At 55.6% G+C, this 24,408-nt stretch overlaps 1 protein-coding gene across 3 annotated transcripts in view; it reads right to left on the reverse strand.

The window, feature by feature from the left end:
• Positions 1–9,477: 9,477 nt before the first annotated feature.
• HIC2 (HIC ZBTB transcriptional repressor 2) overlaps positions 9,478–24,408 on the reverse strand; it is a 34,887-nt gene continuing 19,956 nt past the window's right edge. For 2 of the 3 annotated variants that reach the window (XM_025398796.1, XM_025398798.1), the window contains exons 2-3: positions 18,046–18,143; positions 9,478–15,973 (exon numbers count right to left, since the gene is read on the reverse strand). In XM_025398796.1, the coding sequence (XP_025254581.1) occupies positions 14,152–15,973; positions 18,046–18,071 (1,848 nt within the window). In that variant the 5' untranslated portion in view covers positions 18,072–18,143 and the 3' untranslated portion in view covers positions 9,478–14,151. Of the gene's footprint in view, positions 15,974–18,045; positions 18,177–24,408 lie in introns of those variants that run through there. The other variant, XM_025398799.1, reaches the window with a different exon arrangement.

The raw sequence follows: 24,408 nt of genomic DNA on the forward strand, positions 1-24,408 counted from the left end.
AATCAAAGTCCTCCAGCCTTTGGGCCCTGCCAGCCTCACAGACTCCAGCCATCCTCCCACTACAGCCAGGATGAACTGTGTTGTATTTACGCATTTATTGATTTTGGTTTTAGCATTATTGGGGGTCAGCTGTCCCTGACTTGCCCACTTGCCACACTCAGCCGAGTGACCCTTGTGCGCCTGGACACTGTCCCCTCTAGCGTCACAGCCATTCTTCTTCAGCGCGGCGCCCCCGTGGCTCCCTGGGTGAGTCCTGCTCTTCTCTCACTCTTTCATGTAGGCATAGAAACCCTGACGCTGTCCTTGCCTCCCATCCCGCCTCACACCCTTCCTCCAGCCTGTCCCCAAGCCCTCGGGGCTCTTCCATTGCAAACTGCTGGCCCATCTGCACCTTACTTCCTCAGGAGATGCTGTCCACCTCAGCCTGATTGCCACACAGAGTAAACGAGCTGATGTTTACAAAGTGTCAGTGACTCACAAGTGCTCACTAAACAGCTTTAAATTAAACGTGAACCTCCAAGTTCTGACCCCCGCTTACCACCTTCAACACCATGGCTCTGGACTGCACCATTCCGAGAGCTCTTAAGGAGCCTGCCTGCCCCCACCCTGCCTTCCTCCAGCAGCCAGCAGAGCCTCTCAGACCCTCAGAGAGCACAAGCCCAAGTCCCAACATGGCTCCTAGGCCCGGCGCCACCAGGACGGCTCCTGCCACTGTGCAGTCTGCTGCCACAGGGCCTCTGTGCCTGCTCATTCCTCTGCTCAGCCCCTCCCTCACTTCCTGTGGCCTCACCCTAATGCCATTTCTTGGGAAGCCTTCTCAGGCCACCCATCCCCAATTGCAACTGTATCCCCACAGCACTCAGCACTACCAAGGATGCTTTATTTATTTAATTTATTTATTTATTTGAGATAGGGTCTCACTCTGTCATCCAGGCTGGAGTGCAGTAGCATAATCCTAGCTCACTGCAGCGTCCACCTCCCAGGCTCAAGCAATCCTCCCACTTCAGCCTCCCAGGTAGCTGGGACCACAGGCTGAGCCTCCGAGGCTGGTCTGTCTTTCCCAAGCATTCCAGGATCCAAGAGCTCATGGACCATATCTTGTGCACCATTCCCTCCATTGACAAACCCAGGGCTCGGAACACTACACACACTTAAATGCTCTGACACCTGAATGGACAGCCAGCCCATCTGCACCTCAGAGACATGGCATCTGTCCAAGGCAAAGGCCACGGCCGGTGGGGGCTGGGATTCAAATGCTCTGGGCTCCTTTCAGCTGACCTGGAGGTGTGGCCTGCTGATCAAGAAGCATGGGACGGCCTGAATGGTGGCCTGATTTCACAGCAGGGACCCTGCAGGAGGCAACTCTCATTGTTACCTTGGCCAGAAAGAGGAGCTGAACATGAATAGGCAAAAATCCCAAATCCCAAAATCGCTGGGGACTTTTTTTTTTTTTTTTTTGACATGGAGTCTCACTCTATCGCCCAGGGTGAAGTGCAGTGGTGCGATCTCGGTTCACTGCAACTTCTGCCACCTGGGTTCAAGCAATCCCAAGTGGCTGGGATTACAGGTGCCTACCACCATGCCCGGCTAATTTTTTGTATTTTAAGTAGAGATGGGGTTTCGCCATGTTGGCCAGGCTGGTCTTGAACTCCTGACCTCAAGTGATCTGCCCAACTCAGCCTCCCAAAGTGCTGGGATTACAGACATGAGCCACCGCACCCAGCCGTGGGGGCCGACACTTTCTTCTTTTTTTTTTTTTAAGATGGAGTCTCGCTCTCTCCCCCAGCTGGAGTGCAGTGGCGCCATCTGGGCTCACTGCAAGCTCCACCTCCCGGGTTCACGCCATTCTCCTGCCTCAGCCTCCTGCGTAGCTGGGATTACAGGCGCCCACCACCACGCCTGGCTAATTTTTTGTATTTTTAGTAGAGACGGGGTTTCACTGTGTTACCCAGGATGGTCTCGATCTCCTGACCTTGTGATCCGCCTGCCTCGGCCTCCCAAAGTGCTGGGATTACAGGCGTGAGCCACTGCACCCAGTTGGGGGCCAACATTTTCTTAAATCCACTGGTCAGTGGCATTAGGGGAGGCCACCTGGCTCAGAAAGTGTCTGGGCACAGGGACAGGTGAGCTCTCCTCAGTCATCTACCTAGGGCAGTATTCTCAGTAGTGCCAGGCACACTGAGAAAGACACCTGGGCCCTACTGGTGGCCCAGCCTCTTACACTGCCACCAAGGCCCTCCAGCCTCCCATCTGGTCTCCACAGCACAGAGGCGAGCCTTTGCATGGGAAAGGACGCAGCCTGCACTGCAGGGAGAGGTCTCGGCTGCTGCACCCCTGGCCAGCTCTGGCCTCCCAGGGAGCCTGCAGCCCTGGCTGCCTTTCCCAACCCTGGTCCCCGCTCGGCCCCTCGATGACTTCTTCCTTCAGCATGGGGTCCGTGCAGCTTCCTGGTTTGTGGGGGGCTTCCTGCCACCTCCCAGTTGGCTCTTTCCACCCCAGCCCGGAGCAGTGGAAAGGCCAAGCCCAGCCTGTGCCGCATGGGTGGACAGCATGAGTGAGGCCCAGGACAGGGGGCTACAAGACCAAGTACCAGCCACCCAAGCCTAGGGCTTACACATGTCCACACTCTTATGCGATTCTGGAAAGGTGATCAGTATGGATGCTGCACACTACCTCATAGCACGGTAGAGGTAGGGGTTGCATCCTGCCATTGGCAAAAGTAACATTTTACAGCACAACACCAGGGACCTCTAATGACACAGTCTGATTTTACCCAGGTCATTTTGAGAAAAAGCCATTCACAAGCTTCCATCTACATTTGCTGTGCAACTTAGTGAATGTCCTTTACAAAGTCCTATTGGAGGCTGGGCACAGTGGCTCAAGCCTGTAATCTCAGCACTTTCAGAAGCCAAGGTGGGCAAATCCTTAAGTCAGGAGTTTGAGACCAGCCTGGCCAATGTGGTGAAACCCCGTGTCTGCTAAAAATACAAAAATTAGCTAGGCATGGTGGCACGCACCTGTAGTCCCAGGTACTTGGGAGGCTGAGGCAGGAGAATTGCTTGAACCTGGGAGGCAGAGGTAGCAGTGAGCCGAGATCATGCCACTGCACTCCAGCCTGGGAGACAGCGCAATATTCAGTCTCAAAAGAAAGAAAAAAAAGTAAGTCTGGTGGGAAACATTTCTTGGAATATTTAGCATAGGGACACTTCCTTACGTACTAAGATGAAAACCACCTCCAATTCCCACTTCCCCATCTTTGCTTTTTTCCCGTCCCTCCTCTTTTTGGGAGCAGGGCAGAGGGACACCTTGGGCACACAGAGCCACATAGGATGCTCAGCCACACATTTTAGCTCCCTGGGAAGCATGGCAGCTTTCTCCTACTCCTGTTCTTTTACTGAGTCAAACATTCTCCACTCCATAGAAGTCTTTTACTGAAATCCACCTCAAATAGCTTTTGGAAAACGACTTATTTTTTTCTTTTAGAGATAGAGTCTCACTCTGTCGCCCAGGCTGGAGTGCACGATCTTGCTCACTGCAACCTCCGCCTCCCAGGTTCAAACGATTCTCCTGCCTCAGCCTCCCAAGTAGCTGGGATTACAGGCGCCCACCACAATGCCTGACTACTTTTTGTTTTTTTGGTTTTTTTTTTTTTTTTTTTTTTTTTGAGACGGAGTCTCGCTCTGTCGCCCAGGCTGGAGTGCAGTGGCCGGATCTCAGCTCACTGCAAGCTCCGCCTCCCGGGTTTACGCCATTCTCCTGCCTCAGCCTCCCGAGTAGCTGGGACTACAGGCGCCGTACTTTTTGTATTTTTAATAGAGACAGGGTTTTGCCATGTTGGCCACGCTGGTCTTGAACTCCTGACTTCAGGTGATCCGCCCACCTTGGGCCTCCCAAAGTGCTGTGATTACAGGCGTGAGCTATCATGCCTGGCCAAGAAGCAAGTTTTAAACAAGTAAGACACATTACTAAGGAAACATTACTGCCTATGATTCCAAACCTGGTGTTGATCTGTAACCAAGTAAGTACCCTCTAACCAAGCCCTGACTTCAGCTCAGGCTGCAATATAGTATTTCACCTTGCTTTTCTCCTTATGTGGAGTGTTTCTCAAGACTTCAAGGTGAAAAAGCACTGACTTGGCTTAACAAGGTGCCTGTCCTGGCCCCTCTCTGTTAGAAGCACCATGGCCCACTCAGCACACGTGACGTGTGCTTCCCTTCCACCCCACCATGCAAGGACAGGTGTGAGGAAAAGCACACATCTCAGGAGCCATTTGGTTGGTTCCAAGCAACTTTTTCGGGTCTCATTCTTAAATATGAACAAACTGTCACCACCACCCAACGTTTGAGAAAAGTCTTTAAAATTATTGAAAAATATAAAAATCAGGTCAGGTGCGGTGGCTCCTGCCTATAATCCCGGCACTTTGGGAGGCCAAGGCGGGCGGATCGCTTTAGGTCAGGAATTCAAGACCAGCCTGACCAACCTGGTAAAACCCTGTCTCTACTAGAAACACAAAAAATTACCCGGGTGTGATGGCAAGCACCTGTAATCCCAGCTACTCAGGAGGCTGAGGGAGGAGAATCACTTGAATTTGAGAGGCAGAGGTTGCAATAGCTGAGATCGTACTACTGCACTCCAGCCTAGGTGACAGAGTGAGACTCCATCTCAAACACAAATAAAAACCCCCAAAATTAGCTGGGCATGATGGCAAGCGCCTGTAGTTCCAGCTACTTGGGAGGGTAAGGCAGGAGAATCGCTTGAACCCAGGAGGCAGAGGTTGCAGTGAGCCGAAATCGTGCCACTGCACTTCAGCCTGGGCAACAGAGCAAGACTTTGTCTCAAATATATGTATAACCAAACTGAAAAGGGGATCTAAAAAGAAACTACTATATATACAATGTAAGAAACAAATTAAGATGTCAAAAATCAGCACTCCTTAGAAAGGGAAGAGATTGGCTAGGCGTGGTGCCTCACGCCTGTAATCCCAGCACTTTGGGAGGCAGGCAGATTATGAGGTCAGGAGATGGAGACCATCCTGGCTAACACGGTGAAACCCCGTCTCTACTAAAAATACAAAAAATTAGCTTGGCGTGGTGATGGGCACCTGTAGTCCCAGCTATTTGGGAGGCTGAGGCGTAAACCCAGGAGAATGGTGTAAACCCAGGAAGTGGAGCTTGCAGTGAGCCGAGATCACGCCACTGCACTCCAGCTTGGGCGACAGAGACTCTGTCTCAAAAAAAAAAAAAAAAAAAAAAGGAAGAGATTACATCCATTACAAAAAAAAGGATGAAATGAAATAAAATCAAGAAACAGACAAAAGGATTCTTAGGAATTAAAAATGATCGCTATTTTATTTATTTATTTAGAGATGGAGTTTTGCTGTTGTTGCCCAGGCTGGAGTACAGTGGCACGATCTCGGCTCACCACAACCTCCACCTTCCAGGATCAAGCGATTCTGCTGCCTCAGCCTCCCGAGTAGCTGGGATTACAGGCATGCGCCACCATGCCTGGCTAATTTTGTATTTTTAGTAGAGACGGGGTTTCTCTATGTTGGTCAGGCTGGTCTCGAACTCCTGACCTCAGGTGATCCGCCCACCTTGGCCTCCCAAAGTGCTGGGATTACAGGTGTGAGTCACCGCACCCAGCTTTATTATTATTTTTTGAGACAGAGTCTCTGTCTTGGCTCACTGATTCTTGGCTCACCACAACCTCCACCTCCCAGATTCAAGCAATTCTCCCACCTCAGCCTCCTGAGTAGCTGGGACTATAAGTGTGCACCACTAAACCCGGCTAATATTTTTTCTATTTTGGGGGGTAGAGACAGGGTTCTGCCATGTTGCCCAGGCTGGTCTCAAACTCCTGGGCTCAAGCAATCCGCCTGCCTCAGCCTCCCAATATGCTGGGACTGCAGTGTGAGCCACTGTGCCCAGCTAAGCTACTTTAAAAATCAGTAGGACTTTACTGAAGGGAATGAGTCTCTGGAGTGAAACCTAGCCATCAAGTGCCTAGCCCAGTGAATGGGCAAACCACGTAAAACAGAGGTTCCTCAATGCTTCCAGGGAGGAAATCAGGGCACATACAAAACGAGTTAGACTTTTCATCACATTAGAAGGTAGAAGCCATGGGAACAACACCTTAAAAATTCAGTGGGAAAAGGATATCCAAACCACAATTCTATACCCAGCCAAAATATCAATTCCATATAGTTTACAAGCATTTTCAAACTTCAAAGTCTTAAAAATCCTACTTCCCATATGCTGTTTCTCAGGATTGCACCAGAGGAACTGTGCCACCAAAACAAGCTTGTAATTCAAGAAAGAGAGTACGTGAGATCCACAAGACAGGGCTGCTAATGCAGGACAATGGCAGGGAACCCTAGCCCACATCTGTGCGGACTCCAGGATGTCCCCTGCAGTGGTAGAGGGTTGGAAATAACAGCACAGATAGTGTCTCACTGTGTGGAAAACTGTACTGGAGGTGTTTCACAGAGTTAAAGGGGGTAACTGGGCAATCAAAATAATCAAATAATTTTTAAGAAAAAACAAGAGGCCAGGCAAAGTAGCTCATACCTGTAATCCCAGCACTTTAGAAGGCCAAGGTGGGCATATCACTTGAGGCCGGGAGTTCAAGACCAGGCTAGGCAACATGGTGAAACACCATCTCTACTAAAAATACAAAATAAATAAATAAATAAATATATGCATGCATGCCACGCATGGCAGTGTGCACCTGTAGTCCCAGTTACTCAGGAGGCTGAGGCATGAGAATCATCTGAACCCGGAAGTGAAGGTTATAGTGAGCCAAAATGGCACCAGTGCACTCCAGTCTGGGCAAAAAAGCGAGACCCTGTCAGAAAGCGGAGGGGAGGGGAGGGAGAAGGGGGAGGGGGAGGGAAAAAACATAAACAAGGAATTGGCCAGTGGCTCAGGCCTGTAACTTCAAAGCTTTGGGGGCCAAGGTAGGTGAATCACTTGACCCCAGGAGTTTGAGATCAGCCTGGACAATACAGTGAAACCCCATCTCTACAAAAATTTAAAGAATTAGCCAAGTGTGGTTGTGCACACCTGTAGTCCCAGCTACTCGAAGTCTGAGAGAGAAGGATCACTTGAGCCAAACAGGTTGAAGCTACAGTGAGCCGTGATAGCGCCACTGCACTCCAGTCTGGGTGACAGAGTGAGATCCTGTCCCAAAAAGAAAAAAGAAAACAAAAAATTGTACAAAAGTCCGGGCACGGTGGCTCACACCTGTAATCCCAGCACTTTGAGGGCCAAGGCGGGCAGATCTCTGGAAGGCAGGAGTTCGAGACCAGCCTGACCAACGTGGCAAAACCCCCTCTCTACTAAAAATATAAAAATTAGCTAGGCATGGTGGTGGGCATCTGTAATCCCAACTACTTGGGAGGCTGAGGCAAGAGAATCGCTTGAACCCAGGAGGTGGAGGTTGTAGTGAGCCAAGATCGCGCCATTGCACTCCAGCCTAGGTGACAGAGCAAGACTCCATCTCCAAAAAAAGAAAAAAAGAAAAGAAATTGTACAAAAAAGGAGATGACCCATTATCTTACCCAGCTTAGCAGTAAGTAAACAAATTTACATAGTGATCACAATAGGGACAGATTGGCAAATCACATCCTCCTGCACCTGTTTTTATAAATGAAATTTATGATTTTTTGTTTGTTTTGTTTTGAGACAGAGTCTCCTGTTGCCCAAGCTAGAGTACTGTGCCACGATCACAGCTCACTGCAGCCTCAACTTCCCAGGCTCAGGTGATTTTCCCATCACAGCCTCCCAAGTAGCTAGGACCATAGGTGCACTCCACCATGCTCAGCTAATTTTTTTTTTTTTTTTTTTTTTTTTTTTTTTGAGATGGAGTCTCGCTCTGTCACCAGGCTGGAGTGCAGTGGCGTGATCTCGGCTCACTGCAGCCTCTGCCTCCTGGGTTCAGGCGATTCCCCTGCCTCAGCCTCCTGAGGAGCTGGGACTACAGGCACCCACCACCACCCCGGTCTTAATTTTTTGTATTTTAGTAGAGACGGGGTTTCACCGTGTTAACCAGGATGGCCTCGATCTATTGACCTCATGATCCACCCACCTAACCCCAAGTGCTGGGATTACAGGCGTGAGCCACCGCATCTGGCTGCCAGATAGTAAATATTTCAGGCTCTGCAGGTCATACCATCTCTGTTGTGACTACTTAGCCTTCTGTCATAATGCAAAAGTAGCCATCAATGAGGCCAGATGCAGTGGCCAAGTTAAGAGGCTCACTTAAAGCCAAGAGTTCAACACTAGCCTAACAAGATGGCAAGACCCTGTCTCTACAAAAACAAAAAAAAATTAGCTGGATGTGGTAGCTCACACCTGCAGTCCCAGCACATGGGAGGCTGTGGTAGGAGGATCACTTGAGCCCAGGAGTTTGAGGTTACAGTAAGCTATGATCCACTGCACTCCAGCCTAGACAAAAGCTGGAGTAAATATATATATATGTAAACATAATTTTTTTTTTTTACAATTTGACTACTTAATAGAAAGTTTGCCAACCTCTAGATCAAACTACACATTTGATAACTATTTGGTGGATATAAATTAGGGAGAAGAGAGTACAAATCAACTAAAATCCTTATTGAGAGTAACTCCAGACTCCAAAACAGAATGAGTAAGACAGCAGTGTAAGAATACTATTTAGACACGTAGAGATAAATGCAGGAGAAAGTGCTAAAATAATTCAAAGTGATTCACATTATATAGTATGGGATGGAGTTGGGGAGACAAACTAGTTTTCGTTTTAAGCCTTTTTGAGAACCACTTAATTACTTAAATTCTATTCAGGAATTACTTTGATAAAGCTGAAAAATCATTTTAAATCCACTGAACAGAACTCACCAAGACTTACAGTATCTGCGCTCAAGCTCTTCTGGAGTCTGGGGTCACTGGGTTCATCTCCGGCTGCCAGGAGCCACCACGGATGCCTGCAGTCCCCTCCATTCCTGCTCCTCCTCCTGGGTCTTCACACTAGGATCCCCATTCTGGGTGGTCCCTGGGGATTATTAACCATTTTCCTTCCTCCCTCCCCTCCCCTCAGGCCAAGCAGCAGGAAGCAGCAGTGAGCAGAAGGGAACAGCCCTCGCCTTGCCCCAGCCCTTCCTCAGCCCCAACTCTGCCGCTCCAATGAGGGGTCCCGGGCACTGGACAGCCATCCTCCTCTTCCCAGTCACCAGGTCCATGCTGCTGTAACTGTGCACACATTGCTGCTTCCCAGACAGCCTCAGCTAACTCAGGCCAACACTGCCCAAGAGCATACTGACACCAAAGTGCCAGTCCACTGGCCCAGTGCACACCCCCAGGACCCACCAAGCACCTCACCACCAAGCACCACTGAATGGTGGCAGGCAGATGCCCATCCCAGACACCACCCTCCTAAGACTTAGAAGCCATGTCACTTTGCTAGAGAGAACAGCCAAAGCAGAAACTGGAGGTCCCACACCAGTTTTCAATCAAGCTTTTAATGAAAAGATCATAAAATAACAGTTTCTCATCGCTGTACATTAAGACTGCACACTTCTGAATGGAGAGATCAGTCGTTGGTGAATTGCTTTTCTTTCTATGACACTGGGCAGCTGTGTAGCTGCAGTTCTAACCTGAATTTATACAAACTCTCAAGGGACATGAACTCAATGTGACGAGTGACAGCGGCGGTGGCCAGTACAGGAGTGCGATCCCGGTGTCCCTCCCCCCTCCTGGGAAGGGCATAAAACAAAATATGATCCCTCTTCCAGTTCCAATTAAACAAAACAGCTATAACCCCATCCCTCCCCCCTCCCCTTCGAGGTATTTGCGAGAAATGAGCCAGTGCCCAACCTGGGCCCCCCCCAGGTGGGGGAGGGCGGAGGGAAGCTAGTGATGGGTGGGGTAGAGAGGTTCCCCTCAGCACCTGGCCCCACGGGGCCCGCCAAGTGGAGGGTGGGAGCCCTGGGGATCCTCCCTACCCCAGTGAGGTCTGTTATGCAGCATTTTTGAGGTCAATAAATTACAGCAATAAATAGCAAGGTGAGGTAGGGGGAGGGGGTCCTGGTAGAAAGTTAAAGTGGGGTGACTGAAGCCGGGGCATCCTAGGAAGGGGGTCCTGGGCAGCCTCAGTTCCCACCGCTCATGCCCACCCCCACCCCAGCGTGGAATGTCAGACTGAGGCTCCAGTTAGGTCCCTTCCCAGCCCCTCACTCCTGGCATCTTGATTCACAGGTTCAGTAACATCTGCCCCGACGGGGTACTGGGAAATAGGAGGACCTTGGTCCCTTTAGGGGGCATGCCAGGGCTGAGAGCCCTTGTCTGCTCTAAGGCCTGGTGCCTTTGGCTTTTGTCCCCCACGCCTGGGGGGTGGACGGATGCAGCCTCCTGCTCCCTGAGCCCTGCCCTCCAGCTGCCCAGGCCTCACCCCAACTCAGGATGGCGGCAGGAGGGCAGGGGGTCAGCCTGCCCAGCGGCCCAGCCCGGATCGCACTCCTGCATGGGGTCTGAGGTCCAGTGAATACTGACAGGTTGGGGGAGTGGGTGGGCAGCCCGGCGCCCCCGAGTGGTGACGAACGGGAAACACACATGGCTGCCTGAGGTGGGGAAAGTCGATGAGGGTCCGGATTGCTCATTTCACAGGCTGAGGTGTATGGCTATGCTGCAAGTCTCTGAGATTCTTATTTGCTTAAAGGTTCATCTTTTCTCTTCCTTTTTTTTGCAATCCTGGAGGAGCCCTTGCTGGGGCTCGGTCCGGCGGGAGCGTGCAGTGGCGGAGCCCGGCCTGCCACCCGCTCACTCGCCCTAAGTCTGAGAAATAAATACATTCATCACTGCACAAACATATTGATACAAAAACAACACTGTTAAGAGTGTTTGCACCGTCTGTTGGTAAGGACCAGACCCAGTCAGCCCCCTCTGCTGTCTGGGGTGGGGTTAGGGGTCCCCACTCCTGGGGACCCACCAGAGTCGACTGAGCCGTGCAAAGGTCCCGGCTTTTTGGCTTGAGTGGGACCCTCACATCAACCCATCCCCGAGGGTCACGGGCAGAGCAGCAGGGGACCCAAGCCCAGACTCAGGTCCTGTGGCCAGAACTGACGGCCATCCCCGTGTAGGCTAGCTGGTCAGGACCAGCGTGGTCCGGCCAGAGGGCCTTGGGGGTTGGTCAGCACGGGCCCAAGCTCTTTGGTGCCAGCTGGGCTTGGAGGGGCCCTGGGAATGGGGACGAGGGTTCAGGTGACTCCAGGGAGGCTTCCAGTCCCTTCCCCAGTCCCAGGGCTGCCCTTCTCTGCTCGTGAACCACTCCAGGGCCAACTCAGAAGGGCTTCCAGCAGCAGGGGAGGGTTCCCTGGACTGGCCTTACAGCTGCTGAGGTCTGAAACTGTAAAAGCTTATGTAAACAATGAGATAAATATATTAGTATCTTTTTTCTGAGCCCATGGAGGTTCCATACTCATTCAAAATGTGCTTTGGTTTAAAAAATAGGCTTTGTGAATTTGGGTATGAGCTTATTTTTTTTTCTTTTTTCTTTGTTTATCCTCTCTTTCCTACATGATACTGCTATTTTCTGATTCCTGTTTCTCCGAAACATTCAGGAATTAAGTGACGAACGCAGAGAACTGTAAGCCGCCTTGGCCTCCAATAACCCAGTTTCCTTGTGAGGCTCTTAACATCTCCACACACACACACTCGCACACACCCAACGTGGAAATCAAAGGAAAAAGAAAACAAAGCCAAATGTTGTGTTAATCCCGCCCTGTCCCAAAAACCCTTAAAGTCTTAAATAGGAAACTAGTGTTCTGCTTTCTCATTAAAATACAGAAAAGGCTCGATACAATACTAAGGTGGGTACAATACTATGTCGCACAAACGTCGTTGAGTGAGGGGCCTCTGCTCCCAGTCCCTGAAGTTCTGCAAAGGAATCACCTACTTTCACAAGTCACCTCACAGATGCGGCTGCCCACAGCCCGGGAGGCCACGCACACGGCCAGGTGTGTGCACATTTCCCGTGCGGTACAGACTTTGTGTCACGTGGCTTAAGTGCTGATGGGGTGGGGTGGGGTCAGGACAGCGGGGGCGCCCTGAGTAAGGGTGGAGTCCATGGGTCTCCTCCCCCCAGGTCCCCAGCCTGACTTGCTGGAACCTGAGACCCAGGGCCCAGTTCTGTTTCCCACCACCAGGAGGGAAGAAGGGCCGTCTCAGGCTGGGATCACCACAGGGAGGGCTCAGCCAGGAGCCTCAACTGCCCGACTCCCTCACCCCAAACACGCCGCTCCCCACTTCGGTCCCTGAACTCAGGCTCTGTTTTTAGCTGGAGGGTCTCTAGAGGGGTGGGGGTAGGGGATGACTGTATTTTTTTGGTCTAAACTTAAAATAGAGTGAAAAGAGAAAACAAACAAAAAAAAAATGGTGAAGCAAGATGACGATAAAGCCTGCCGGCCCAGCCCCACAGCTCCAGCTGGCTGAAGACAGTGGGACTGAGATCAGCAACCTTGGTCTGGCCTTGAGAGCCCACTTCGGGGCCCATGGAAGTATCTGAGGCTGGCCGAGGAAGCCCAAGATGAGGGGCGAGAGGTTGGCCCCTAGACGGTGGCCGGGGGCCAGGACTGCTCAGGGAAGTGCAATCCCTGTTCCCCAGAGGGCCCTGTGGTCAGCTGTCTCAAGCTCAAACTCTTGCAGGAATGGAGGGTGGGAGTGGCAGGATGAGGGCTCACTTCTGCCTCACCCTGGCCGGGAGCTGCAAAGAACTGCCACCCTCCTCATGGCTCCCGTCAGCACCCAGTACCTGGCTCCAGGCTGGGGCCTCACACACCTCCCCTATGCCACAAACAGAGGTTCGTGTTCCTGGGTTGCCAGGGTCCCCTCGGGGTGCATGTGGCCCAAGGCTCAAAGGGAAAACACAGGTGAGCTGCAGGCACTGGGCCACTTGGCACCCTGCTGGCTCCTGCACACGACTTCCTGGGCGCTTGTCAAGGGCTTCCACTGCCAGTCACCAACATATTGTTGTCATGAATTCAAGAGGTAGCAAAAGGTCAGAAATCTCCACCTTGTTCAGTGAGGAAGCAGGGAAAGCGAAACGTCTGCCCATGCGTACGGCACACACCACACAGACACACACACACACACGCACACACACAAAAATGAAAACGAGTACCGACGGCCCCGGCATCGAGTCCAGCCTCCCCCCACCCCCCGGAACCCCAGACCTTCCAGTTCAAACAGTCACATAAACGTTACACTGGTTTTTCTCTTAATAAAAAACAAGTACCTCTAAACAAAGAATATTCCTTGGAAACTACAGGAAAAGCACTCTCTCCTGAGGCAGCCGAGGCAGGGCTCAGGGACCAGGGAAGCCTTTGGGCAAGAAGGGCTTCTGGGGCCTGGAGAGGTGGCGCACCAGCACCCCTGCAGCGCCAGAGCCGGGGGACGCGCAGGAGGGCCAGCGGCCCCTGTTACATTCAGTCTTCAGACCCAGGCTCAGCCCCAGAGGGGGCGGGAAGAAAATAAGCTATTGTTTGTTTTGGTTTAAAGAACAAAAATCAAAAAGAAAAACAGAGGAGCAGATCAGTAGGAATAACAGCAACACAGGCCCAGAGGGCTCTTTAGTTGTAGAGAGGTAGGCGGTGGGGTCACCCTGACTGTCCCAGCGCCAGTGAGCAGTGCCACCCTGGCTCAAGGAGGGAGGGATCTGCACCCCCAGCACCTGTTCCCTGCAGAACCAGGGCTGCACGCGCCCGCACAGACACAAGCACACACACAGACACGGCTAGCGGGGTGGGGCCTGCTCCTGACACCACCCTGGCCGTGGCCAGCGTCCCACTGCCCTCTTTCTCCAAGCCGCCTGCAGCAAAGGGACCAGGTCCCAGCGAGACCCACGTGACCCAGCCCACAGGCCCTGCGGTGGCCCCCGCGGGGAGCTGGGGGCCTGGGTGGGATGGGGAGGTAGACGGGCTGGGACCCCTGGCTTCCCTCCTCTCGGCTCTGCTTGGTACAGACTGTCGATTAAAGCTCTGGGTGTGGGCAGTGGGGGCCAGAGGGGCCACCCGGAGCCTCCACTGGACCCAGGGTCTCGCCCCTGCCGCTGCATCACCTCGCTTCTCCTTCCATGGGTTCCCGGGGAGCAAGGTGGCAGAGGGCGCCCGCGGGTCTTTGGCTTCTAGGAGGGGGAAGTGTGCATGCGCAGGTGGCTGATGAGGTTGCGCTGCTGGGTGAACTTGCCCCCGCACAGCTGGCACTCGTAAGGCTTCTCGCCCGAGTGCACACGCATGTGCTCGGTGAGGCGGTACTGGCGGGTGAAGCGCATGCCACACTCATCGCAGGCAAAGGGCTTCAGGCCCAGGTGGCTCCGCATGTGGCGCGTCATGGTGCCGCGCTGCGTGAACATCTTGCCACAGATGTTGCAGGGGAAGGGCCGCGTCAGCCAGTGCGTCTTCTCGTGCTGCCGCAGCGTGGCTGGGTCCTTGTAGGTCTTCTCACAGACCGAACACTTGAAGGGCCGGGGCTCAGCCGCGTAGGCCGCGCTGGGCGCTGACAGGTCCTCGGCCTCCTCCTCGGCACCCCCACTGCCTGTCTCGTAGGCCCCCTCTTCCTTGATGAACAGCTCTTCCTCCGTGTGAGTCTCCACGTGCGCGTTGAGCTGCTCGGAGCTGGGGAAGCCCTTGGCGCAGGGGATGCACACGTACAAGTTGTCCCCATAGGACACTGTCTCGTAGCCCTCCTGCCGGTACATGTAGTGGGCCCTGGCGTGGCCGCTGCCCCCCTCGCTCCCGCTCTGCGCGCTATCTTCACTTGCATCCTTGCCGTTTTCCTCCTCCTCCTTGCAGGGGTAAGGGGGCTCCCCATAGGGCCCGCTAGGGCCAGCCCCACCAGCCAGTATACCATTGGGAACCCTGTCCCCGACCCCCTCGCCCTCCTCTCCCGGGCAGGGACCCTTGGGCCCCGCTTCTCTCCGCTCAAAGGGGGAGCCAGCCACCGGCTCCTTCTTGCCCCACTCCTTCTTCCGAGTGGAGTGCCGGAGGCTCTTCCGAGGCTGCCCGCCAGGTGCCTCCAGCAGGCTCAGGTGGTTGTCCTCGGCCCCCTCCAGATCCATGGGCTCATCGGGGGTGCCCCCCAGCTCAGAATAAGAGGCACTGTTGGCAACGGGAGGGGCAGAGGCCGCAGGGGGCGACCCATGTTGGCTGTCGCTCAGTTGGGCTGGGTCATCAGGAGTGAGGTGGGGACCTGGCGTGGCAGGAGGCAAGGGTGGGCTTTTCTTGGACAGGTCCAAGCCCAGCTCCTGCTCGCAGCCCCCACTGCTCCCGTTGGTGCTGCTGCTGCAGCCCCCCAGGCCCACCTCCCCGCCAGCTGGACAAACGGCCCGGCCCAGACCTTGCACGCTATCCTGGTTAGAGCCACCAAGAAAGAGCTCATCGTCTGAGCCTTTGGCTTGCGGGAGCTCCTGGGGGGCGTGGGCCCCCTTGCGCCCATCCACGAGCCCGTGATACCGAGCCTGGATGACGGAGGCCGTGGACAGCCGCTGGCTGCGGGGGGGTCGCCCTATGCCGGCAGCCCCCGCCCGCCCAGAGCCAAAGGGCTTGCCGGCTCGCTTGAGTTTGCGGCGGCAGAGGGCTGCCAACTCGGGCAGCTGGAGGTAGCTGGCGGCAGTGAGGAGAGTGCTAAAGTTGGGCTCGGCTGGCTGGTCACTGGGCAGCAGCTTGCCAGTGTAGATGAAGTCCAAGATCTGCTGGAACACCGTGGAGCTGACCATGTCTGTGTCCAGGTTGATGAGGTTGTCGTGCAGGACCAGGGACTTGAAGTAGATGCTGCTGGCGGCCAGGACGTTCTTGTGGGCCCGGAAGATGGAGTTCTCCACCATGATGATGACGTCACACAGGAAGCCCTTGGTCCTCTGCTGGTTCAGCTGCAGCAGGAGCTGCTTCGAGTGGCTGGGCAGCTCCATGTCGGGCCCCATGTCCCCGCGCCCTGCCCACGCGCACCACCTGTGGGCAAGAACAGGCATGCACGCGTCAGATGACTGGGACACTCGGACCAGGGCTCTGGGGCAGGGTGGGGCTCGACAAGGCAAAGTGCCTCAGAACTTACCCCACACAGGGCAGCAGCCCCTGTGGCACAGTACACGGCACATAAGCCCACAATGCCCCCTGCATGCAGGCGTAGTATATGTGTCCCCTCACTGAGGACTCAAACTGAGAAGGGACAGAGGCCCCTGCCCCATTTGCACTAATAAGAAAACGGAGGTGGAGGGTGATGAGGTGACAAATAGAGAAACAGGGATTTGCATTTGGTTTCACAGCCCAGGCTACTGTCTCTACACTAAATGAAGTCGATGACACACCCTCAGGCACCAGAAGGGGACCCAAAAATGACCAGCAGATGGTTTTAAACTTAAGAAAGCAGAGACCTCCCTGAGAGGAGCTTGTCTTGAAAGCTGGCAAAAATCCCCCAAAACTAAATGTTCCCTTTGAAATACGGCAGGGCCCAAATCAAACTGCCAGCAGCCATGTGGCTGCCTCCCAGATGCTGCAGTCGGCCTGCAGCGCCGCCTCTCCCCAAGGCCCTGGGCCACCTTGCACTCTGGGCGGGTGCCAAGTGCTGCCCCAGCCTGGGCTTCCAGGTACCAAGCAGGAAAGGCAGTCTGGGCCAAACACCTGGCACCACCTGAACCCTCCATCCTCTCTAGGAAGGGCAGCGCCATCTGGGCCTAGGAAAGTTGGCCAGCTGGCCTCCGTCACACAGACTGGCACAGGCGCTAACCGAGTTCAGTAAGCAAGAAACACACCGACGCCACTGGTCTCTGCAGGAACCCTGCCAGCCCAGGTGTATTTCTGCTTGTGCGGCAGCAAGCCATGGGGTTTCGAGAGCGGGTGCTCCTCACCACGCTTCCCATACCCACTGAGCAGCTTCCTCTGCCATGGACCAGGCACCCCACAGTGGGAATGCAAGGGCAGCACACACGGGTGCACAGTGGGCACCAGATGGACCCCAAGGGGGAAGAGAGAAATGCTGCTCCAAGGGAAGAGGCAAGGACTGTGGCCGGCAGTGTAGAGAATGACTCTGGAATGTTCTGAATGACTCAAAGCCATCCTCAGCCCTAAGCCCAACTCCCCAGTGCAAAACACAGTACCCTCAGCTCCATCCTCTCACCCCTACCAAAGCCCCTCAGAGAACGGCTCAGCAGGAGGGTTCTGGGGAAGGCATGCCAGTGTACAGGTGGCCACCTGTGCCCTGGACAGGCTCACAAGCTTCCACAGGGCAGGGGGCCAGTGGAGACAGGAACTTTCCTCACTGACTCACGGCTGCTGGACAACTGAGCAGCGGGGCCCACAGGCAGCTCTGAGCCTCACAGTTCAGGGTCCAGACTCTCAGCAGCTGAACTACTCTCAGCCGCTGCCCTCTGGGATCTACTGCCCCTCCCAGAGTGTCCAGCCCTGCCTCCCTGCCTTGGAAAGGGTCCCACCCTACCCAACCTTCCCATGACAGAAACTCTCCCCAGCCCCATGCCTGCCCTTGTTTGCAAAGACAAAGGAAAACCCTAACATTCACAGGCCCCTGAAGGTGCCGGAGCTCAATGTGAACACGCAAGAGTGCAACACAGCCTGGAACACCACTGGCACTCAGAGCCTAACAGCAAGAGGCAGCAAGCACCTGCAGGGGCTCTCTGCCTAGCAGCCCAGCCCACAGCAGCTCAGAAGGGTGCTCACAGGCTGAAGACTTCATGAACCAATCCTCCTCTGCTCCCTGGCCCCTCAATCCACCAGGCAGGGACAAAGAGCCCCCAAGGTGTGGCTTCCACACTGGGCCCCAGTAACCGCTTAGCTCCCAGAAAACATCAGTGCCGGCTCTGCCAGCGCCCAGACACCTGGTACCCTGAGACTGGCAAGGGGGCTGGCAGAGGGCAGTAGCCCCCAGGCTCCCTCCACACTGCCCAGTGCTGCGTGCACACAAAGGACCACGGGTCAGACAGCGATAGAGGCTGAGCTGTGGGGCTGTGCGCCACCCAGAAAGCTCCGGGGAAAGGGGCCGTGGCGGTCCTCCCTCCCCTGCGCCTCACCGGAATGCCAAGGGCCCAGACACCATGTGAGCAGCAGCCAGCGGGGGGGGGCCTCCTGAGCGCGTGGCCTTCCTGGGGGCGCATCAATGCCTGGTCACCTGGGGAAGAGAAGACGAACACAGTCACCCAGACAGCCATCAGCGAAGAAGAGAGGGAAAGGCGATGAAGGGAAGCACCTGGGGGTCTCTGGCTGGGGCACCAGGGGCAGCCCAGCAGGAGACTGTGGCCACAGAGCCACAGTTGTCCCTTCTGACAACCAGGAAAAGTAAAGACCAGGGAACAGGTCTAGGGAGGTCAGAGGGTGCAGTACCTCCCCCTCTAACACACACAGGAGATTATGGACACCCAGGGGTCACCTAGGCCAGGGGGCGCTGGTGGCAGACACACAATTCCTGGCCTGTGGGTGTGGTGGCAGGAGGCCTGGGCAGGGCCCTTCCCAGGCTGGTCACATTTACATAACAAAAGGTCAAAATTGGAGCCACTTGTGCAAGGCTATTTATAAGAACCAGTCTCAACCGCTTCTGGCTCCCCTGTTCCTTCCCTTCCTGATCTACTCTTACCCCCTCCCTGCCCAGAGGGCCCAGCCCCCTAGCCAGACCACATGGCCTTCCCTCTCCAGAGGTTTCACTGCCTAAGGGCTTGCCCAAGCTGCAGGCCTGGGCTTTCAATACCGGCCCACCAAACCCTTGGGCAGCTGCCACCAGCAAAGGGCGGGCTCCCTCCCACCCCCAGAGCTCTGGGTCCTGAGGGAGGGGGGATCCTGAGGTGGTGGGTCCTTGCACCCCACACCTGCCAGCCTGGGCCCCCATGGAACAGAGCCGGGGTCAGGGAGGGGGGCGTGCAGTGGCCCGTCTGCGTTTCCCCTTCCCCCACTCCACCCCCAGGGCCAGGGAGGCTCAGCAGGTCCCTCAGGAATGTGACCAGACCCGGGGTGCCGGCCCAGGGTTGGGAGGCCTAGGCTGAAGCCGGCCAGCTGTCTCTCCAGCCCCTAGTGCAGCTCCCCTCTGGGTGGGGGGTGTGAGGGGAGGGGTGCATGGCTGGTCCAGGACCCCACCAAAGGCCCAGAGGGCAGCAGAACCAGCTCTGTTGGCAGGAAGCCCAAGGGCGTCGGTAGTTAGCGAGGGTTGGACCTGGTGGGCTAACGCTGGGCTGAGGCCAGTCAGGCAGGGGCCACTGAAACACCGGCAGGAGCAGTCAGAAAACTGGATAGCGGGTCTCGGTGGCACACTGGAGACAATCAGACACCATCATCCAGCCCTGTGCCACTTTACCTGCTCCCCAACCACTGCCCCTCAGGACCCAGTCAACCAGAGCCCTGCTGGGCAGAGCGTCTGCCAAACTCCGCAACCAGGGGTCACCTGACTTTGCCAGAGGCCAGGCCAGCTACTGGATGCCACGCAGGGAGTGGGTGGTAGAACAGGACTGGGGGGCACCTGAGTGCCATGGGGGTGGGAACACCCTCCATCAGTGCCCACTGCCTGGCCCTGACAGGCACTTCACAAGCCCAGGCTAGGACTAGGTCTCTCCACCAAGGAAGGATGGCCCCAGGCTGGGTCAGCTGTCACACAGAACAGGGCAGGGCTCCTCCCTGCGCCCTCCACTTGAGGCAAGGGTGTCTGAGCCACCTGCAGAAAGTTCACAGCAAGCAAAATGCCACCATGCCTGCCATCTACACCAGCTGGGCTGAGTCTGGGCCACGTCTAGGCCACCACTGTGTCTGCAAGCAGCAATGCAGCCTCACCCCATGGAGGGGTGGGGGGTGGCACACGCCATTCTGCTGCAAAACCCCTACTAAGCACTGCTCTTTCCTTCTCAGCCACAGAGCTCTGCCCTACCCGCTCACCGCTGGGCATGAAACAGCAAGCGCCTACCCTGGAGGACCCCGCCTGGGGAGTGCCAGGTAACTAGAAACACAGCTCTGGGCGCTGGCCCGGATGCTGGTGCCCAGCCCTGGCAGCAGCTGACTGCAGGCTGTGATGAGGATGCCGCCTGGCACCCAGCAGCCCCTGGCAGCAGGCCCGGGCAGCAGGCCTATCAGCCCCAAGGCTAGCACGCCCAGCCCTGGCCTACTGCCCGGCCAGAACGCTAGCTCCCAGGACGCCCAGGATCTGGGGCAGTGGGGCAGCAGGCCTGGGCTATCGGGGCCAGCTGGGCATTCGCCTAAGGCTGTGACCCGTCGCCTCCCTGGGACAGAGCCTTCAGGGGTCCAGGGGAGAGGCAAGAAGGGTAGCACAGAAACTATCTCCCCAGTTAGGATCCCTTAGCTTCAGGATCCCCCCTGTAGATGGACTGGCCCCAGCTGGGAAGGGCAAGAACCCCAGCAGCTGGAGGGAGGGCCAGCTCTCTCTGGGGAACCCAGAAGGTCTGCAGGAAGGAACACAAAGCCTCTGGGTTACCTTCCCAGGCCTTCTGTTAGAGCAGACGCACGGCCCTGTTTACGGAACTGTCAACAGGTAACTGCTCTCCTTTCCTTCCCCTCCCAGTGCCTGCCACTAAAAAGCCAGAAAGCCATGTCCCCGAACACTGAGGGCAGGCCCAGGGCCCAGGCAGGCGCTAGGGGGCTGGAACACGCCAGCCTCTCAAGCCACTGGTGGCACATGCCCAAGCCCTGCAGAGCTGGACCAGCCACAGCAGCCCCACCCCCACTTTGTTCACCCTCAAGGAACTTACAGTAAGGCAGCCCAAGGCCCAATCAGAGCCTACCCGGCCCAGCAAGTCCATTCTGTGGCAATAAAAACCTTGGGGACACACATATCCAACTGCTAAATAAGATTATCTGTGGGACTGGGATTATAAAAAAAAACCATGGTATCTGCATGTTATGTTCATTTCTGTAATATTCAACATTTTTAAAAAGTATTACTTTTTTTTTTTTTTCTGAGATGGAGTCTCGTTCTGTCCCCCAGGCTGGAGTGCAGTGGCGTGATGTTGGCTCACTGCAAGCTCCGCCTTCCGGGTTCATGCCATTCTCCCAAGTAGCTGGGACTACAGGCGCCTGCCACCATGTCCGGCTAATTTTTTGTATTTTTAGTAGAGACAGGGTTTCCCCGTGTTAGTCAGGATGGTCTCGATCTTCTGACCTCGTGATCAGCCCACCTCGGCCTCCCCAAGTGTTGGGATTACAGGTATGAGCCACCGCGCCCGGCCAAAAATACAAAGGGCAGAAATGATGCAGAGACATGGATGAACCTCACAGTCATGGCACTGAGGGCAAGAAGCCTTTTGCGCGAGTACAGACTGCATGACTCCATTTACATTAAGTTCTAGAATAGGCAAAACGGACTGAGGGTAAAAACCACAGCAGGAGGGACAGGTGAGGACTGCCCAGGATGGGGCGAGGGACAAATGCCCACCACTGCCTGGCCCTGACAAGACTATCCAGGATGGGGCATGAGGAACTCTTTGGGGTGAGGGCAGCTCTCTATCTTGCTGGGAGTCTGGGTTAAGGTAAATGAAAATACAATTTTAGGCACTTAATTGCATGTAAACTGTACTTCCAATGAAACCTCCAGACAGAGGCTTTCACAGGACATTCCCAGCTCAGAAGCTCAGCACGATACCCTGTTCCCTCCTGGAAACACCACCAGCTAACATTTACTGGGCACTGTTGTATGCCCTACCATGTGCTGTGTCACTGGACCCTCAGGGCCACCCAGGAGCCTGTGTGTTCTGTCCATGTGATGAGGTGGGACCCTCTCATCTTCACACAGCACAGCTGAGCCTGAAACCCAGCACTCACCCCGACCTCTCACCTCCCCACGAGGTAGGAAAACCTGGGGCTGAAAGTGTGGAGGGACATGTCATCTGCAGCCCTGGGCACAGGACACCCCCTTCTCACTAATGATTTCCAGACCACCCAGGGGATTAGTTCTCAATTTTCCAACTGGCACAGAGACCAAGGGCGATGGGGAAACAGCTTGGAAGAGCAAAGATGCCACAGCGGGAACAGGTTCCTGTCCCTCCCAGCTGCTCCCCAGCTGGGTGGCCCTCAGAGCATCTCCAGAGGGCAGTCAAAAGCCCCAGGCCAAGACCACCCTGCACTCTGGATCCCTCTACTCGCTCCCCAAATGCAGACCAGCCAAATAGCCAATGGGGATGGCAGAGGGCAGGGCACTGTGCACCCCTCACTGCCTCCTGACACTCGAAGCAGCCCCCCATTGGGGGACCCACTAGTCCATGATCCTATGCGAGGTCAGGCCACACCTGCCCGCGTGTAGAGCCTCTGGTCAGTCCACGTGGCTGCAGGGGCCCATGGGGAGGCTGGAACAGGGTCACCTCAAGGCCTTTTTTCTAAGCACCCAGTAAAAGGCAGAAGAGTGTCCTCTGGTCAGCATCTTTCAAAGGCCAGAAGAGAGGAGGTTTTCAGATAAAAGTGATCCCTGCGGAGGCAGAAAGCAGAGAACTCCAGCCCCCAATCTGAGGGGCACTGCCCCAACCCAGCCTGGACACCCACCTTGCCTAGAGCCTTGGCCTCCAAGAAGCCAGGCATTCAGAATCGCTCCAGGTGCTGGGCCCCCACATGGCTCCTTCTGGAGGCCCTGCCTCTGGGAGACAGGAACACATCTCACGCCCACCTCCAGGCCCACAAGTGGGGGTCAAACTCAGGGTGTGGTCTCAGCTACATGATACCCGCCTTCAGTGTCTGGCTCCTACAGGCAGAACGTGCCCTCCTGGAGGCCAGCACGGGCACCCAGACTGAAACTTCTGGCTCACACCCAGCCAGGAGGGAGGCCTGGGGGAGAAGGGTGAAGACCAGGAAAAGGCGCCGCCCCAAGCAGGCCACCCCGCCTAGCCCTCCTAGGATCCTTCTCATCCACCTTCCTCCCCGGAAGCCATCTCTAACTTCCCCAGAAAGGGGCTTCCTGCATGAGGCCTGGAGCTATACTGGAGGACTGAGGAGAAACTCCCTCCAGCCCACCCCCAAGGAGCAGCACCTTAACCACCTCCCAGCCTAAACAAAAGTAACAGTGAAATGGGAACCCTCCAGCTGACGCCAAGACAGCTGAGAGTGAGCAGGGCCGCCCACGGCCCGCCCAAGCTCCACTGTCAGGTGGGAGGGACAAGCATGCCAGGCTGAGAAGCCATGCTGGGCAGGGCAGGGCCACCAGGCAACTTCCACATCCCAGAGGTCTAAGTACATCTGACCAGGATCAGAGAGAGCCCCAGACTTGCTGCCACTCCTCCCAAACTTAAGTCTAAGGTCAGATCGGCCCTGGTCCCAGACCAACCTCCAACTTCAGGTGTGGCTGGGACAGATGCAGCTGCAAGGGGTGGCCCTGTGTGAGCTCAGCCTCTTCCCAGGGGCCCCTAAGCCATGGGAGAGACTGGAGGGCACAAGGCAGCCAGGCAGGAGGCAGCCAGGATCTAGAAGCGCCCCAAGGCCCAGCCCCTGGACAGACCAACCAACCCTGCACAGTCACAAGCCCAGGACTTTGTTCATCCTATCCCTATGGCCTGGAGTCCTCCCTGAGGAAGACTTGGTAAACAAGAGATAGCTCCAAGGGGCCAAGGCTGCACCTCGCCCACCGCCACAGCCCTGTATGAGATGGTAGCCCATGTGTGGGCAGGTCTGATCTCCTCAATCTTCCCACAGGCCCATTGAGCGGGGCGTTATCTCTGCAGTTTCAGATAAGAAATTAAAGGTTCTTGGGGGTTAAGCAACTTGCCCAGGGTCACAAGAGCATGTAGGTAGCAAAGTGAGGACTCAAAGCCTGACTCCAGAGCTGTAGTCTGACGACCCCACCCTAATGCAGGCAGGGCCAGGGATGCCACTCACACAGGGTTTCCAACTGCCAAGCTGCTTGGGGGAGTCACAGGAGGCACTGCCCTCCATGCACTGGTGTGCCAGGAGGAGGGACTCAGTCTGCACCTCCAGCCTCACTCCCCCACCCCCCCACCCCCCAGCACCGCCTGCATATCCACAGCAGGGCCTCACCTGGGTGCATTCTCCCAAACTCACTGTGAGGGCATGGGGTCTGCCCAGCTCCTTCATCAGAAGTGACAAGGTGGGGCCCCAATCACACAGCCTGCTTTGGAGGCCCAGGTGGAGCTTGCTGCTCCTCTGGGAACACCCCCACCCTCCATGACCTCCTTCCCTGTCCCTCCAGGCATGGGCTGGTGGTGGGTAGGGCTCACTACTCTGGGCAAGCCCAGCCATGCAATCCAGCCTAGACCTGGATGCCGGCCAGCAGCTCCTGGCACTTCTCCCAGACCATCCTCCTGGAAAGCAACAGGCTCCACAAATGCCAGGAGCCCAGCTCTCTCCAATGCAGCTTCTACAAAATAAACACTCGGGTTCCACTCAACACACTGGTGATGCACCAATTGGGACCTGAGGCTGGCCTCCTCCTTCTCTGCTCCTCA

The sequence above is a fragment of the Theropithecus gelada genome, chromosome 10 (assembly GCF_003255815.1).
Source record: "Theropithecus gelada isolate Dixy chromosome 10, Tgel_1.0, whole genome shotgun sequence".
NCBI lineage: Eukaryota > Metazoa > Chordata > Mammalia > Primates > Cercopithecidae > Theropithecus > Theropithecus gelada.